The sequence below is a fragment of the Chiloscyllium plagiosum genome, unplaced genomic scaffold (assembly GCF_037043375.1).
Source record: "Chiloscyllium plagiosum isolate Xiang-an unplaced genomic scaffold, Cpla_swu_hap1 HiC_scaffold_10, whole genome shotgun sequence".
Taxonomy (NCBI): Eukaryota; Metazoa; Chordata; class Chondrichthyes; order Orectolobiformes; family Hemiscylliidae; genus Chiloscyllium; species Chiloscyllium plagiosum.
The window spans coordinates 91,886,244-91,903,369 of NW_028270148.1; the positions used below are offsets into that span (position 1 = coordinate 91,886,244).

Here is a 17,126-nt window from a genome sequence, read left to right on the forward strand (position 1 = left end):
TGCTTCCAGATGACATAAGAACAGAAGCAAAAAGAGCAGGAATAAGCCACTTGGCCCCTCAAGCCTGCTCCACCATTCAGTAAGATTATGGTTGATCTTTTTCATGGTTTCAGCTCCACGTATGAGTCCACTCATTATCATCCTTAATTCCTTGACCGTTGAATAATCTATCTATCTTTGCCTTAAAAAAATCTCATGAAATGGTCTCAACTGCTTCACTGGACAGGGAATTCCACGGATTCACAGACCTACACAGTCTGACCTCAGAAGCCACATTCCTCAATTCTGGAATCATCCGAGTGAATCTTCTCTGTACGACCTCCAGTGCCAGTATATCCTTCCTCAAGTAAGGAGATGAAAACTGTATGCACCATTTTATTAAGCCACGAAATGCTCATAAATTGCAACTCAGCCACAGATGAAGCAGATATATGTCAGAATTTTATTCAATCTTAAAATCTCTCTGAAGGAAGGTAGATTTATAAGCTGTGTGAGCATTTCTGATATTCTTAGTTTGCCCTCAGAAATGGACGGATCCAGAAATGATGAGGAACATGTTTTTGTTTCAAAAGGATTATTAATTTGTAGGTTTAGTATCTCCTTGAATTTATTTGTTTGTTTTTTGTTCAAACATTGGCTGTCAGATAAAAATGGGGAGCGTAATGTGTGCAGTATATAGAGTATTATGTGACCAGTAGCACGTAGAATAGTAAGAAGTAACAGCATAGAAGGCCTGGTCGGCTATTCAGGAAGATCACAACTGTCTAAAGTATGGCCTTAATTTCACTTTCCTGTAGATCTCCCAAACCTTCAACCCCCTTGCAGATCAAAAATCAAGTTGAACTCAACTTGTGAATTTATTCAATAATCCAATCTCCACTGCTTTAAGTAGAAAAGATTAACAAACCCAGAGAGAAAAAAAATTCTTCTTCTTTTCAGTCTTGAATGGAAACTCCAGTTTGAGAAAACTGAGGACTCTAGTCCACGCCAGTTGGGGGGAAACCAAGGGAAGCAACATTCCCACTGAGGAACAAGAAGGAAGGGCAGCAACAACAGAGGACAACCTAAACATCCTGCTTACATGACTGTTCCACTGCCACTTTGATGGGACAGCCCTTTCATTAGTGACCAGGTTTACTATCTCAGCCCGCAGTCATGTATCAATTTGTGAATACTGTGAGTATTCAAGAATAAACTCAAGGGCTGGGGTTAGTATTGAGAATTGGACTGGTAAACTCTACACAGTTGCCTGAAGTGAGTGGATATTGCATTCATTGCGACTGCCATGAAAATACTTGCAATGTCTTTTAACTGCCTGACAGCTGGAAATTTGGAAAAGTAGTTAGTGACTAACAGAAAATTGGTGTGTATATGGTGCATAAATCTGAAAGATTTTGCATCATGAGATTGACATAATCATATGAAAGTGTAGAGTTCTTTTAGGGAAAAAAAAACAGAAATTGGTGGAAAAACTTAGCAGGCCTGGTGGCATCTATGGAGAGAAAGCAGAGTATCTTTGCCCATTGTCAGTTTAAATTAGTCATCTCACGATAAGCATGAATGGTGTTAGGGTCACAAAATTATGTGTTTCCTTCTTCGGCTACTCCACCGAAGTCAAAATAAGCTTACTGTTTCTCCAGGAATGTGGACTATCACACTTCAGTACTTAGGGACAATGGTGATGGTAGCCCTTTGGCCCACCAATCTGGTGGGGACGAAATGATTGCTGTTGTTCTGACCCAGGTATCCCGCTATAAGGAGGCAATTTTACTGCCATCAGAGTTAAGGTGGTAGTGGAATGGCTGCCTGCTTTTCAGGTTTATTAGCTCTTTTTGGCTTTATTGGCTAACTTATAAAACGTAATAGTTTAATACAACTAAAAGTACTTATTTACAGAGTACATTATACATCCTTGGATGCTTAACTCTCCGATTCAACTGCTGGGCAAGTTCCACACTCATCCAAATTCCCCATTCAGTCCCTGATTGAACTAATGGGTCACATGACTCCTCCCTCAGAGATCATCTTTAATGGGGTCAACTACTACAAGGTTGATCACCATGTCTGTCCTCATTCTAAGCAACAATTGACTGTCTTATACCAGCTCTCTGCTACTGCTGGCACCCAAGCTTGTCAGTTTAGGTTGGGAACTCAACTGTGGCATCAATCTGGCAATGCCCACAGCAAAACCAAAGCTATTTTGATTTGATTCTAATAAATAAGTGTGATATATTCAACAACCGTACAGACCGATGGCTACAAAAATATGTAGTCAAGACCATATGAGCCCATCTGTTTCAGGGTAGGCATTTTGTTTATGTCCAGAGCACTCAGTCAGATTCAACATCAAGCCAGTATTTATCTCTGGCCACTCTGTCCTACTGTTTGACTGTCAGGAAGACCAGAAAATTGGCAGAAGAACATGGAAATTGAATGTGCAAGTGTTGATGTCAGAAAATATTGGGGAACTGAAACTTGAATACAAATGGTGGAGAACTGTGCAACAAACAGATGAAGGTGAATACCAGAAAATAACCCTCAACGGTGTTCTAAAGGCAAGAGAGAGAGACACCACACCAAAGGAAATGTCTCAACTCTGGAAACTGAATCAAAATTTGCTTTTGTAGTGGCTATTGGTCTAAGTTGGAAATGACCACCAATAGGGATAAGACAACAAGTCTCGCTTTTTGACTTCGAAACCTCCCCATTCACCTCGAGGTCGTGAGGTGACTTTATTGAACCAGATAAGTGCTTGTAACTCCTCTTCCAAAAGATATACATCTGTCTGATCAGCAGCTTGAAGGCAGTAGGTGGATTGATCTTGTTATTGACAGCCTGACATAATGGCTGGATCTTATGGGGTTATAAAGTTTAAAAAATCACACAACACCAAGTTATAGTCCAACAGATTTACTTGGAAGCACTAGCTTTCAAAGCGCTGCTCCTTCATCAGATGATTATGGAAAATAAGATTGTAAGGCGCAGAAGTTATAGCAAAAGTTTACAGTGTATTGTAACTGAAATTATATATTAAAAAAGACCCGGCGTGTTTAAGTCTCTCATCTTTTAGAATGATCATGTTGGTTTCAGTTCTTTCATATGTAAATTGCAAAACCTTTTTGAAAAGTTACATTCTCGAGTGCACTTTAACAATTGGTGTCATGTCAGCCCAGATAAGGTATTGAAGGTTTAACTCTCTGTGAGGCTGTCTGTGCCACAATGGTCAGACTGATTCTAATCTAAAAAACTGATTTACAGAATCTTACATGGATACATGCAATTTTTGAGCAAAGTAAAATGTAATTCTGCAAGTATAAATTCACCCACAAACTTATATGTGTATGTGTGCATGTGGATTTGTGTGTGTGTGTGGGGGAGGGGTGTTATGAGTGTATGTGAGAGAGGGTGTTTTTTGTGAGAGTGCGATTCTAAAGGGGTTTAAGTCTATGTGTGAGGGTATGAGAGAGGGTCTGATGTGTGTGTATGTAGGAAAAACAAGTTTTTAAAAAAAAATTAGTTCAGAAACTTTTGGTTTCAGTTTCAAGGAGATGTGACTGAAGTCAGAGGCAAGTATTGCCTCCCTTTCTTAGAGAGGGATATTGTTTAGAAAGGTTAAGGGAATAAATTAACTGTCAGTGAATGAGTTTACTTTGTGAAACTGTCTGACCAAAAGTGTTTCTTAGAACTCTGCAGGTTATTAAAAAAAATCAAGGAAGTATAAGCCCTCACTTCTGTGAGGATTGAAGTAATAAGTCTTCCCAGCTCACCAGACCAGAACTGGAAAAATATCAATTAAGCCAAACTTACAGATTGGATAGACAAGGAAACTTTTTTTGGATTCTAGACAGCTGTGAAGTGATGGTGAAGTATATGGGATTTTGTTTTGTATGTTTTGAAGTATTTCAAACTGTTCTGTCAATAACTTGTTGCTTTATTTTAATTTTTATTTCTTTTGTGTAATAAACTTCAATTACTGTTAAACCCAAATATTTGTGACCTTTTTTGTTTCTATTTCATGGAAGACCATCACATTTTTTTTTAAAGTTCAAAATATGCTCTATCAAGTCAGATTTGCCAGGCGGCACGGTGGCTCAGTGGTTAGTATTGCTGCCTCAGTGCCAGGGACCTTAGTTCGATTCCACTGTATGGATTTTGCACATTCTCCCCTTGTCTGTGTGGCTTTCCTCTGGGTGCTCCAGTTTTCTCCCACAGACTAAATTGTCCTTCGTGTCCAAGGGTGTGTGGGTTAGTTGAGTTAGCCATGGGAAATGCAAGGTTACGGGGATAGGGGAGGGAAGTCAGCCTGGGTGGGATGCTTTTCGGAGGGTTGGTGTGGACCTTTGGGGCAAATGGCCTGCTTCCATACTGGAGAGATTCTCTGATTTCACTCTGGGATCTGATTTGTCCAGTAGTAACATCAGCTTGGATCATAACACTGGACCTTGGCTTGTTAGCATGCTAACTCTTAAAGCAGTAACACAACATCCCATTCTCCTACATAGATTTTTATTCTTTGTGCATATAATAATGTAATCATTATTTAGTAGCAAAACTACTTACATACAAAAAAGATTGTAAATTTTATTACTTTAATACTCTCAATCATGTATAGATCGTTTTACAGTCATTCCAGATCTCATCATGGTATAAGCTTCTGGTGATCTGGACTTGACATTTGGGTATTCTCAACTTATCTGTTGGTCAGCTGCTGTTGATCTGTGATTTGATATCATTGTGGTCTTCCTAATCTTCATTACCTGAGTGTACCTTTGTGTTCTAAATAGTTGCAGTACTGTCCTGTTCCCTGAGCTGGCTTCTGTCCCTCTGTTACACTTTCCAGTGTTGTGCCTTCAGAGAATGTAGGTTGATAACCCAGCTTGGAAACGTTTGCGAGTAACCATATAACCTGTAAAAGATACATATGAATTAGGTCATTCAGCATCTGCATGCTAGTCAAGCACCATGATCATTCTATCCTATTTTGGGGAGAAGTCCTGTATTGCTGAGAATTGCTGATAGCTTGGCAGTGCTGTCCCACCCTGCCTTCTGTGCCTGACCTCTCCTGACCACAATAAGCCAGAGGTGTAGCTCTTAGGTTTCTCACAACAATAAGTACTTTAATAATGTGAGCTGTTAGTTTGGTGAGACTGTTTTATCTGGGATAATGTGGTGTGGCTGGTGCATGGCTTATGTTCCATTTGGAATATATGTCACTAAAAAGTCTGGTCTCCATTTGCATTGTGGCTTATTGTTAGATATGCTCATCTTAGTTGTACTGAAGTGACTGGATGTTGCATTCATTGTGTCTGCCATGGAAGTACTTCAGATGTCTTTCAAATGCCTGACAGCTGGAAATTTGGAAAAGTAGTTTGTGATGAATAGAAGATCGGTGTGTGCATGCTGCATAAATCTGAGATTTTGTACTACTAAACTGACATAGTTGCATAAGGATGTAGAGTTCTTTGTTTTAAAAAAAAGCAGAGATTGGTGGAAAAACTTAGCAGGTCAGGTGGTATCTATGCAGAGAAAACAGAGTGTCTGTGCCCATTGTCATTAATGTGGCTGTGACATTATTTCTTGGGGAAGAGCTTTAAGTACAAGCACTTGTTTGTCTATAAAAGTTATGCCTTTTGAGATATCTAGTTCATCTGTATTCAAGAGCCACCTGAAAGTGTCTGATATCTCTTTAGTTGTGTCAGGCCATCCTTCTGTGGTAACTTTCCATAGTGCCTTCACTTGTGGGTCATTACTTCGTACTGAAGTTAATTGCATTTGTGCTGACCAAAATTAATCAAACCAACTTTAGGTGCATCTACCACCTTGAGGTGCATTCTCTTTACTTGTAAATCTAGACAAATTTCCACATTCTTCAGATTTGGTAATGTGATCAGTGTCAGAGGGAAGTATTCCAGTATCAAGTTTGTAGCAGTACATTGGAAGTCACTCCTTTTTCCTTTTACTCGAAGTGGTCGTACTCTGCGTAATGCAATTGTTACAGGTTTGTGCTAAATCATTTTCAGTGGTTTGTGGGAAGTTTCTGCAGAGAACTATTACAAATCAGGTATAATATATGGAAGTTTGTTATGCTTGAACAACTATTTCATGCTTCATTTTCATGCCCCATCGGGGCGGCACGGTAGCTCAGTGGTTAGCACTGCTGCCTCACAACACCAGGGGCCCAGGTTCAGTTCCAGCCTTGGGCAACGGTCTGTGTGGAGTTTGCACATTCTCCCTGTGTCTGCGTGGGTTTTCTCCGGTTTTGTCCCACAGTCCAAAAATGTACATGTCAGGTTAATTAATCATTCTACATTGCCCATAGTGTTAGGTGCATCAGTCAGAGGGAAATGGGTCTGGATGGGTTACTTTTCGGAGGGTCGGTGTGGACTTGTTGGCCGAAGGGCCTGTTTCCATTCTGTAGGGAATCTAATCTGATCTAATTGGATTGTGAGAAAGCAGTGATGCTGGAGATCACAGTTGAGAGTGTGGTGCTGGAAAAGCACAACAGTCAGGCATCATACGAGGAGAAGGAGAATCGGCGTTTGAGCATGAGCCATTCATTTGTGCTTGCCTTTTAGATTTGGATTGGTTTTCCATTTTCTATGATGCATGGTCCTTGACCTTTTGAGATGCATTGGCTTCCAGGATTGAATTTTTTTCTTTGGGTCGTAGCCCTGTGGAACATATAATATTGCTACCAGTGTTCATTTGAGTGATTTGAACAGGTGTTGATGCTCTTCCTGTCATACATATGGATGTTTTTGTTGATGAGCTCTTAATGATGATGCTTTCCACGTTTGCTTTGTATGGTGCTAGGAATTTAAAAATTTGAGATTTCTTTGCAGTTCATTTCTGACCTTGTCTGGGTTGAGACGGATCCCATAATCTGTTTAAATAGAGCCAGAAAAGTTGATCTGACTTGCAGTCATCTAGCACTACTTCTGGTTGAGTTCTCCTTGATGAGCTGGCACCATCAATGAATGTAGATTTTGCTTGTACTCTCCTTTTGGTTTTGCCCATCACTTCAGTATCCTCAGAAATGCATACACATCCAGGAATACTTTGCATAATACTAAGCTGCTGGACAACAGACCAAAAAGTGGTGTCTGGAAGTGATAGCTTCGAAATGGTGTCCTGGCAGTAGTGATTTCTTGAGATGACTTTGTTAAATGAGCTGTCTAATATGTATGTTTGGCGTCCAGTTGAGAAAAGAATTTACCACCTTGAGGGATTTCTTTAGAGAAAAGTTTGGATGCCTTGAGTCAAAACATACCCTGATTGTGCTAAAGAAAGATAGCACAATCCTTTGATTCCATGAGCTCACGGCTTGCAATTTCTCCTACCTCCGCTTAAAAAAAAAAGCAACAACAAAATTCATCATCCACTGGCTAAAGTCATGTATCAGCGATTTTTAAACAATTTTTTAATGTGCTCCACACTTGTGAATTCCATCATTCACTGGGGTTCTCAGGCATGGAACCCTCGAGCTCAGAGGAATGATTGTAAAAGCACACAAACTGGTGCTGCTATGATGTAATCAACAGATTAAATCATTAGGTTCCAGTCATCTCGCTTGCTGGTAAGCTTCTCCTATAGGTGAACACTGCACTTTTTTTTATTCACTCCTAAGATGTGGGCATTGTTGGCTGGCCAGCATTTATTGCGTGTTCTGAGTTGCCCTTAAGAAGGTGGTGAGCTGCCATCTTCAACCACTGCAGCTCATGCATTTTTGGTTTATCCACAGTGCTTTTAGAGAGGTAATTCAAGAGTTTTGACCAGCAGCTCTTTAAAGAACAGTGATAAATTTCCACGAGAGGATGAGGAGTGAGTTGCAAAGGCACTTGTTAACTTCGTAGAATGCTTGACAAAATTGTTTTCCCTGAGATGCAAGACAAGTTCACATTTGAAGTTTCTATAGTGTTGAATTTGTCTAGGTACAATTGCTGCAAGTCCGGAATCAATTCAACGTGCAGTTATTATCTTATGATTTTTGTGGATGCTGACAGTATTGAATTCCATGCGTGCATGCTGATAGCCGCTTGCCCTCTAATTTCTTTTCTGACTGTACAGGCCTCTGAGGTCCATGTACTGCAGTGATTTCTAGAACTGGAAGTCAAAGCTGCGATCAGTGTACCGACACAGATCACTGTGCATAACCATAGAGCAACTGCACTCGCAAGTAACTTAGAGGACACTATATGCTGTATTGTGCTCTCCCTCCTGTCCTGCCACTATTCAATGATCTATGCATATATGCATCCAGGTCTCTCTGCTTCTGATCTGCACCTCTAGATTTGTATTCTTTTTTAAAAATTATCTTTTAATGTTCTTACCAAAACCAATCACCTCTCTGCCTTGAAACACATCTGCCCAATCCACCTACTTGGGTATGTCCTTCTGGAGGTCTACATCATCTTCCTCACAGTTTACAATTCCTGAGTTTTGTGTTGTCTGCAAACTTTGGAATTGCCTTTTGCACACTGATGATCTACATTATTAATATATATGAGGAAAAACAAGAGTCTTGAGATCAGTCCCTGGGGAGCTCCATTACAAACCTTTCTCCAGCCTGAAAAACACTGATTGACCATTCCTTCTGTACTTCTTATCACTCGGCCAATTTTGTATCCATGTTGCTACTGACCATTTTATTCCATAACCAGTAACATTTCTCAAGTTTTTTTTGTGCAGTACTGTATCAAATGCGTTCTGAAAGTCCCATGTACATCACATATAAACTTTACCCTAATCAAGCCTTTTGTGTTGCCTGATCCAAAAACTCTACCAAATTAGTTAAACACGAGTTCCATTTTAGGATCCTATTTGATGTTATTTCCAAGTCTCCTCTGGAGTTGGTGATCTACCCTGGTCAAACGTGTACCTTGTTATCAGGAAGGTCATAACCATGAATAGCTTGAGGCTGTATGGAGGACATGGGGTAGTCACTTGCCTTATCAACTGGTTAGCACTGCTGCCTCACAGCGCCAGAGACCCGGGTTCAATTCCCGCCTCAGGCGACTGACTGTGTGGAGTTTGCACGTTCTCTCCGTGTCTGCGTGGGTTTCCTCCGGGTGCTCCGGTTTCCTCCCACAGTCCAAAAATGTGCAGGTCAGGTGAATTGGCCATGCTAAATTGCCCGTAGTGTTAGGTAAGGGGTAAATGTAGGGGTATGGGTGGGTTTCGCTTCGGCGGGTCGGTGTGGACTTGTTGTGCCGAAGGGCCTGTTTCCACACTGTAATCTAAAAAAAAATGCTTTTGAAACAAAATCTCACAATATGGACTCACTGTTCAAAATGTTTTGAGGAGCGAATTCACAAATGGATTGAACTGCCCAAGCAAATATAATAACACAATTCCAATCACTGGGTCAGAATTGGAAAACTTTCTCATCAAATCTGGAGTCGAGTAAATCTGTCTTGTTTATGTGCTGCATCAAGCCTTTTGCCAAGTCCATCTGAAAGAATGCAGCCATGAGGGGGTAACAGTCTTGGGCAGTGGAGACACTCAGGCCAAAGCTTCCTGTACAGTCTGTCCTGAGAAATGTAATAGTTTTGTTCCTGTATGATCCCACATTAAAAGAAAATCGTGTAATAGCAGCACCATTTAAACCAATGGGACCGGAATTGCATTGTAACCAATGCAGGTAAGGAAAGTTGACATTCTACAAATAATGGTTTAAGTTCTTCAATCGCGTTATAGCCAATTTGCATTGAAGAAACACGCGTTATAGCAGAACCGACTGCACTCGTCAGATGTCTGTCATGAACCAAGTTTATGGACTCATCAGCGTTTGCAACCCTTACGACATTCCCTTGGCAACCCAATTAAATTATGACAGGAGCAAGGCCATGTTCTTTGGGAACTTGTTTGACCGATCTGCTCTTCATCATTGGGTTAGATCACATGACGGTACTGGTTTGATCGGAAGAACCAGCATGCACCAGAAACTGGAAGGAGCATATTACCAAGTAATAAACAAGTTGGGAAGTGAAATAATATGTTAAGAACCTGATCATTGGTTGTAAGGTGCTTTCGGTGTTAACGTATGTTGTCGGTCTGTCACATGCTCCTCTTCTGCACATTGTGTCACTAAGTCATTCTGCACTAAGTCAATCAAAAATGGATTGTGTCCACATGAATATGATGTTCCAATCTCGAGATCAAGGCAAGGGAGTTAGAAACCAAACATCTCTGCTTATTCTGATGATCACCTTTGCATGTAATTCCATCAAACTGTGCCAAGATCTTTGGAGGACAAGTGTCAGCTTTATTTCAAATCTTAGTCTATGAAATCCTCTTTGCCGTAGTCATTTGTTTTCAATTGCAACTCTTGCTCACTGGTCTGAAATTGAGAACAGGAGATAGGTTTTTTTTCCTGTTGGAAGGCCATTCAAGTGTCCATTAAGTACTCTTAATTAAATTCCAAAGGCACAATTGTAATCTGACATGACACTTGAAATTTAGCTTGGTCCAAAACTGCTCTGGATAAAACTTTTGCTCTGACGTTTCCTGGAACTATCTTGTTCAATCCCGCCATTCTTCTCAAATATTAACTTTATCCTTAATCTCCTGTGGATTGTATTATAATTCTTAATCTTGTTTACAATTTCTCCATTATTGTACTTCTCCTATCTGCAACCGTGTCAGTCCTTTATTTCAGTTTATATTCATGGTGTTCAGAATCTGATTGTTATTTCCTCTTTGTTACCGTAAATGCCAGAGTTTGAGCCATCATCTTGCTTTACTGTGGAATTTTCTTGCTATCTTCTCTCTCTTTCTATAACTTGACACTTTAAAAATCTTTTTTGACTATTTCCTCACCTCCTAACTGTTTGACTCTTCTAGTGTCCTTTGGTCTGTTGACATTTTATAATATTTAGTGTGTTATTTAACGAAAGTGGTTTCACTTGTAGTGTTATCATTTGGAAGCAAATGTTTGAAAATTTTACATTTTTAATTGCACTGGGACTTGTTTTAAAATAACATAGGAAATTAAGGTGGTTGATTCTTTGCAGTTGTCTTTGAATTCTTGAGCTGTTTCAAATGCGTTCATCTAAATAAACTGAAGATAGACTACATTCATTCATGAATTGTTTGCTTCTGAATTAATCATCATCTCAAAGCTGCTCTTAGCTTGACTGATATCATCTGTTTGCAGATGTATTGCCTTGCCCAGAAATTGAGTGCTTACTCTTCTTACTATAAATTTTACATGATCAGTGCAAAAATTCAAGTTAATTTCCAGATATATTGACAGGTACCTATGTCTGCTTTTTTCAGGAGTTAGCATTTGACCCATATGAGAACTATGCACAGGACATACTGCGGCCTGGCTTTCATGATCATTTTCTCAGCCTTTTATCAAAGCCAGGTGCTGCATTCTACTTGCAGGTGAGCATTTCGACAACTTAAATTCTGCTGCTTAGAAAGCAATTACAAATGTAATCTAGATTTTACATAACAAATTGATGGATTTAATTTCATTTCAGTCAATTGGTGAAGGTTTCAAGGAAGCTGTGCAATATGTTCTTCCTAGACTGTTACTGGCACCTGTTTACCATTGCCTGCACTATTTTGAACTTCTAAAGGTATGAATAGGAGCTATTGTATTTAGTTAAAACTTATCTTAATTGAAGAAAATGATCCACAACATACATACATATATTACAATACTGTTGTGACAGACACATCATGAAATAACAAATGTAATTAATTTTTTGGTAAATAATTACTCATGTCTCAACTCTGGAGAACTGTTAGTTGCAAAACCATACAATAGACTAACAGCTTTCCATACTATCACTGTAAGAAAAATAAAATGATAAAATATATTCTACAATTGGAGGGCCTTTATGGCACAGTGCTAATGTCCCTATCTCTGGGCTCGAAGGCTCAGGTTCGAGTCTAACTGCTCTCAAGGTATATTATAATAACTCTGAAAAAGTTAATTTGAAAATATCTGTGCTATAATTGATGCACTTGTTACAATTCCTCACCAGGAAGCTGTCTAAGTGGTCAGAAATTTGCTCAAAACTCTAAATATATTATGATGTTGATCTTCCAGAATGTAATGTGGACCGCCTTTGCAGAATTTAGTATGACATGGTAAAGAAAACTCCAGAACAGGTACAGACTGGAACAGAGTTCTTTGGGACATCATTACTCACATTGTTTGACTAGTTCGAGAACCTGGCATTATTTGCTCAGAACCTTACTTTACTTTGAAATTCAACTATGTGGCACTTCATCAAGATTTCTGAAATTTGATGTGAATTTTCCACATCCACAATAACCTGACACACTTGAAAGTAACTCTTAGGTTTGTTAAGCCTGGTCTTCCTTCCGAAGATCCGTGTTTCTGACTTATAAATTATTTTTGTAAAGTCTAGTAATTTCATAATTAACTAAAGATTCCAAAATTTTCTCCAATATGGATGTTAAATTACCTTAATTAGCTTTTGTTTTGAAAATAGGCGTTCAGTTAGCTTCTCGTCAGATATTCAGTGCACACCCACACTCAATTTCTCCAGACTTTGCTTTGTATTTTCCCGTTCTCCTCAGGGATCCAGTGGTCTCAACACGTCCTAATTTTTTTGCTTGATTTACTATGTGTAATATTCTGTATTTAATTATGTATCTAATTTATTTTAACTGGAGGATATACCTTTGCTTCAGTATTCTCCTTTCTTAAAGTTGTTATGAAATACTTGCATCCCATCAATTTCTAATAACTTACTTCTCCCTGAAAATCTCGGTTTCTACCACTCCTTGTTGAAGTCACTCCTTAAAATCAACCTCTTTGACCAAGCTTTTGATTACTAGTCATAGAGTCACACAGCATGAAAACAGACCGTTCATTCTAAATTATCCAAGTGACCATCCCATTTCAGTGCTAAATGCTGTCTTCACCTTCCTGTCTACCTGTGATGGCACTTTCAAGGAACCATGTACCTGAAACCCCAGGTTTTGGTGAATTTACACAGTTCAGACTGCTGCTTCACCACGAATCACTGAAGAGAGAGTGATTGCTTGTGGATGTGGTGCCATTCAGCAGGTTGATTTATTTCTGATGATGTCAAGCTTCTTGAGTGTTATTGAAGCTGCACTCATCCAGAAAGGTGGGGAGTATTCTATTACACTCCTGACTTGTGCCTTGCAGATGGTCAACAGGCTTTGGGGAGTCCAAAACTGAGTTACTCACTGCAATATTCCTAGCCAGTGATCTGTTCTTGTCGCTACTGTGTTTATATGGCAAGTCCAGTTGAGATTTAGGGTCAATGCTAACCCTAAGGATGCTGATAGTGGGGGATTTAGTGATGGTAACATCATTGAATGTCAAAGGGCAATGGCTAGAGTAGGTTGAAGTAATACCTGCCACATAGGAAGATGATTGTGGTTGCTGTGATCAGTCATCTCAGCTGCAGGATTACAGGAGTTCTTCAGGGTTGTGTCCCAGGTCCAACCATCTTCAGCTGCTTCATTAATCGCTTTTCCTCTGTCATTATGTTAGAAGTGGAAATGTTTGCAACTCCTCAGGTACTTGTTCTAAAACAACTAGACCTGGACAATATCCATGCTTTGGCTGACAAGTGGCAATTAAAATTTGCACCCCAGAAATGCCAGGCAATGACCATCTCCAGTAAGAACCCCCCATTGTGGCTTGGTATCAGATTTTGTCTTAATCCTATGAAGCAACTTGATGCATTTCTACTGACCTAAAGATATGTTTCTCCTCTGTTAAATCATTGTCCAAACCAGGAAGGAAGCTTATCTGATATTTTTTACTTGTGTTTTCACTGTATATTTCTTCACTTTAAATACTTTATATCTACATTCCTTCTTTTCTTTTACATTTGGTAACTTGGCCATTTATCCCTTTTTATCTTCCTGCGTTCACAGGACTATGCAGCACTCCTTCTATTTTCATTGGTGTCTAAACTCTATATTTAAGTATTCATTTTTAGTTATTTTTATGGTGCTGTTATTATTTTTAAAACACCTTATTGTTAGCCAACTATCCTGCATTCCAATTTTTCTTCCCATTTGACCTCAGTACATTTCTCCATCTATTTCTGAAATCTGCCAACTTCTAATCAGGTGTCATTATAGTTTTGTGTTGAGATTTTCCTCAATCTCATGTTATTAGGGCACTACCCCTAAAATGCTCACTCACATTCATTGCATCTATTTTATTACATGTGACAATATTTAGTAATTCTCTCTTTTTATGTATATGAAAATAGGATCCTGTAGATAACTAAGGCTTATCAACTGACAGTGGGTAAATCCAGTGACTATTCAAACATATATCTACACCGTTCTATTAATGTAAATAGTTTTACATTAAAGCTTCAGTAAGTGTGGTGATGGACCAATTTTTGAAAAAAGTGATAGAACCATGGAAAAGATGAGGGAGCATGTCTGTCCAAGAGTTCTTTACATGATTTCTCATCAGGACCACTCAATCTGCTTTTTCCCCCCACAGTCTTCTCTGTTTCCAGTCAGCAATTGTGTTGATTGCCAATCTAAATACTTCATAATTTTGAATACCATTTAAATTTCTCCTTGCTCATCTCTCAACCTAGTCTCCCATCAAGCAATCCAGTTTCTTCAGCCCTGATACAATTACCATAAATTTTCTTTGCATCCTTACCAAAAGTGTTCCCCTGATCAAATTCACTAAAGGTGATTTTGATATTCTGATTGTCAAAAAATAAAACAGGAATTTATGGCTAGATTCTGAATTTGACCGGAACAGAATTAAGCCATTTGCCATTTGACCCTTTCATTCGTCAATGATTCAACTCCACATCAACACGTTTTCCCCATATCCCTTCATAGCTATTGTTAACAAATACAGTCAGTTCTTCTATAACACAATGTTTGCATTCTTGTGCAACCCTGCATTATAGGAGCAGTGCTTAAAGTGTTGGCAATGTAATCGTGTTACAGGCAACTCACATTTTAAAAGTTCACTCTTTAGAAACCGTTTCCCCAATTCATCAATCACGTTACAGCGAAGTTGTGATGACAAAACGCACTTTATAGCAGAATGACCTGAATATCAATTTGAGATTTATCATTAAAACATTTTCTTGCATCAATTACCATTTGCAGGGGAATAAATACCAATGCCTATGGTAAGGGGGACATAAAGCTTTAGAACCCAATGAAGCAAAGTGTCAAATGGAATACATCCTAAGATATTGAACAATGTAGCTTCTGAGATAATGGATGTGCTGGTAGTAATTTTCCAAGAATCTTTGGATGTTGGAAAAGTTGCAGAGGTTTAGAAAACTGCCAATATAACATCCTTATTCAAAAAAGAAAGGAAACAAAAAAAACCATTATCTATGGACCATTGAACTTAGTGTCTTTTACTGGAAAAATATTAGCATCTTAAAGGATACTATAGCAGAGCATTTAAAAATGCATAACTTTATCAAGCAAATCAGGATGGCGTCATGATGGGGATTTCATGCAAATTTTACCTAACAAATTTTAGTATTCTTTAGAGGATGTAACAAGCAAGATATATCAGGGGAGCCAGTGGATATGATGTTTGGATTTTCAGAAGGTGTTTGATATGGTACCACACATTAGACTACTGAATAAAGTAAGAGCTCATGGTGTTGGGGTCATATGAGTATGGATACAGTATTAGTTAACTAATAACCAAGTTGGAATAGGGATTATTTTCAGGATGGCAGCCTGTTAACTAGTGGACTGCCACAAGGATCCATGCTAAGGCCACAACTATTTACAATGTATATTAATGATTTGCATGCGGAAAATGAATGTACTACAGCCAAGATTGCAGATGACACAAAATTAGATAGCAAGGCAACTACTGAGGATGGCAGAGTCTACAAAGGGGTTTAGACAGGTTATGTGAGTAGTTAAAAACTTGTCAGATGGAATATAAAGTGGAAAAATGTGAGGATCTGCATTTAACCTGGGAGAATAGGGGAGCCACATATTATTTAAATGGAGAAAGACTGGAAAATTGCTGTGTTGTGTAATTATAGTCCTAGAGATGTACAGCATGGAAACAGACCCTTCGGTCCAACTTGTCAGATATCCTAAATCAATCTAGTCACATTTGCCAGTGTTTGGCCCCATATCCCTCTGCACCCTTCCTATTCATATAGCCATCCAGATGTCTTTTACATGTTGTGATTGCACCAGCTACCTCCACTTCCTCTGGCAGCCCATTCCATAACTACACCACCTATTGTGTGAGAAAGTTGCCCTTAGGTCTCTTTCAAATCTTTCCCCTCTCACCTTAAACCTATGCTGTCTAGTTTTGGACTCTCTCGCCCTGGGAAAAAGACCTTGACTATTCACCCTGTCTATGCCCCTCATGATTTTAACAATTTCCATAAGGTTACCCCTCAACCTCTGACACTCCAGGGAAAATAGCCCCAGCCTTTTCAGTCTCTCCTTATAGCTCAACCCCCACCCCCCAACATCTTTGTAAGTCTTTTCTGAATCCATTCAAGTTTGACAACATCCTTCCTATAGCAGGCAGACCAGAATTGAACACACTGTTCCAAAAGTGGTCTCAGCAATGTCCTGTTCAGCTGCAACATGACCACCCAACTCCTAGACCCAACATACTGACTGTCCTGTCTATCTGCGACTCCACTTTCAAGGAACTATAAACTTGCACTCCAAGGTCTCTTTGTTCAGCAACATTCCCCAAGACCTTGCCATTCAGTGTATAAGTCCTGTCCTGACTTGTCTACCAAAATGTAGTGCCTCAAGTTCATCTAAATTAAAAGCCATCTGCTAGTCCTCAGTTCATCTGATCAAGATCCGTTGAACTCTGAGATAATCTGAGTCCACTACACCACTGATTTTGGTGTTATTTGCAAATTTAGTGACCATTACTTCTAAATTCACATCCAAAGCATTAATATAAATGTTGAAAATCAGTGGATCCAGCACTGATCCATGTGATACACCACTGGGCACAGCCCTCCGGTCTGAAAAACAGCCCTCCACCAGCACCATCCTCTGTTTCCTACCTTTTTGGGAGACTTATGCAAATATCATGAAAAGCTAGCATTCAAGTTCAGCGGGTAATTGGGCAGGCAAATGAAATGTTAGTTGTAATTTCAAGTGAA

At 39.2% G+C, this 17,126-nt stretch overlaps 1 protein-coding gene across 5 annotated transcripts in view; it reads left to right on the forward strand.

Annotated features, from left to right (window-relative positions):
- The window catches only part of sos1 (son of sevenless homolog 1 (Drosophila)), a 301,150-nt gene that overhangs the window by 194,992 nt on the left and 89,032 nt on the right, over positions 1–17,126 (forward strand). For all 5 annotated transcript variants that reach the window (XM_087991552.1, XM_043696383.2, XM_043696384.2 and 2 more), the window contains 2 exons: positions 11,278–11,388; positions 11,487–11,585. In XM_087991552.1, the coding sequence (XP_087847678.1) occupies positions 11,278–11,388; positions 11,487–11,585 (210 nt within the window). The remainder of the gene's footprint in view (positions 1–11,277; positions 11,389–11,486; positions 11,586–17,126) is intronic.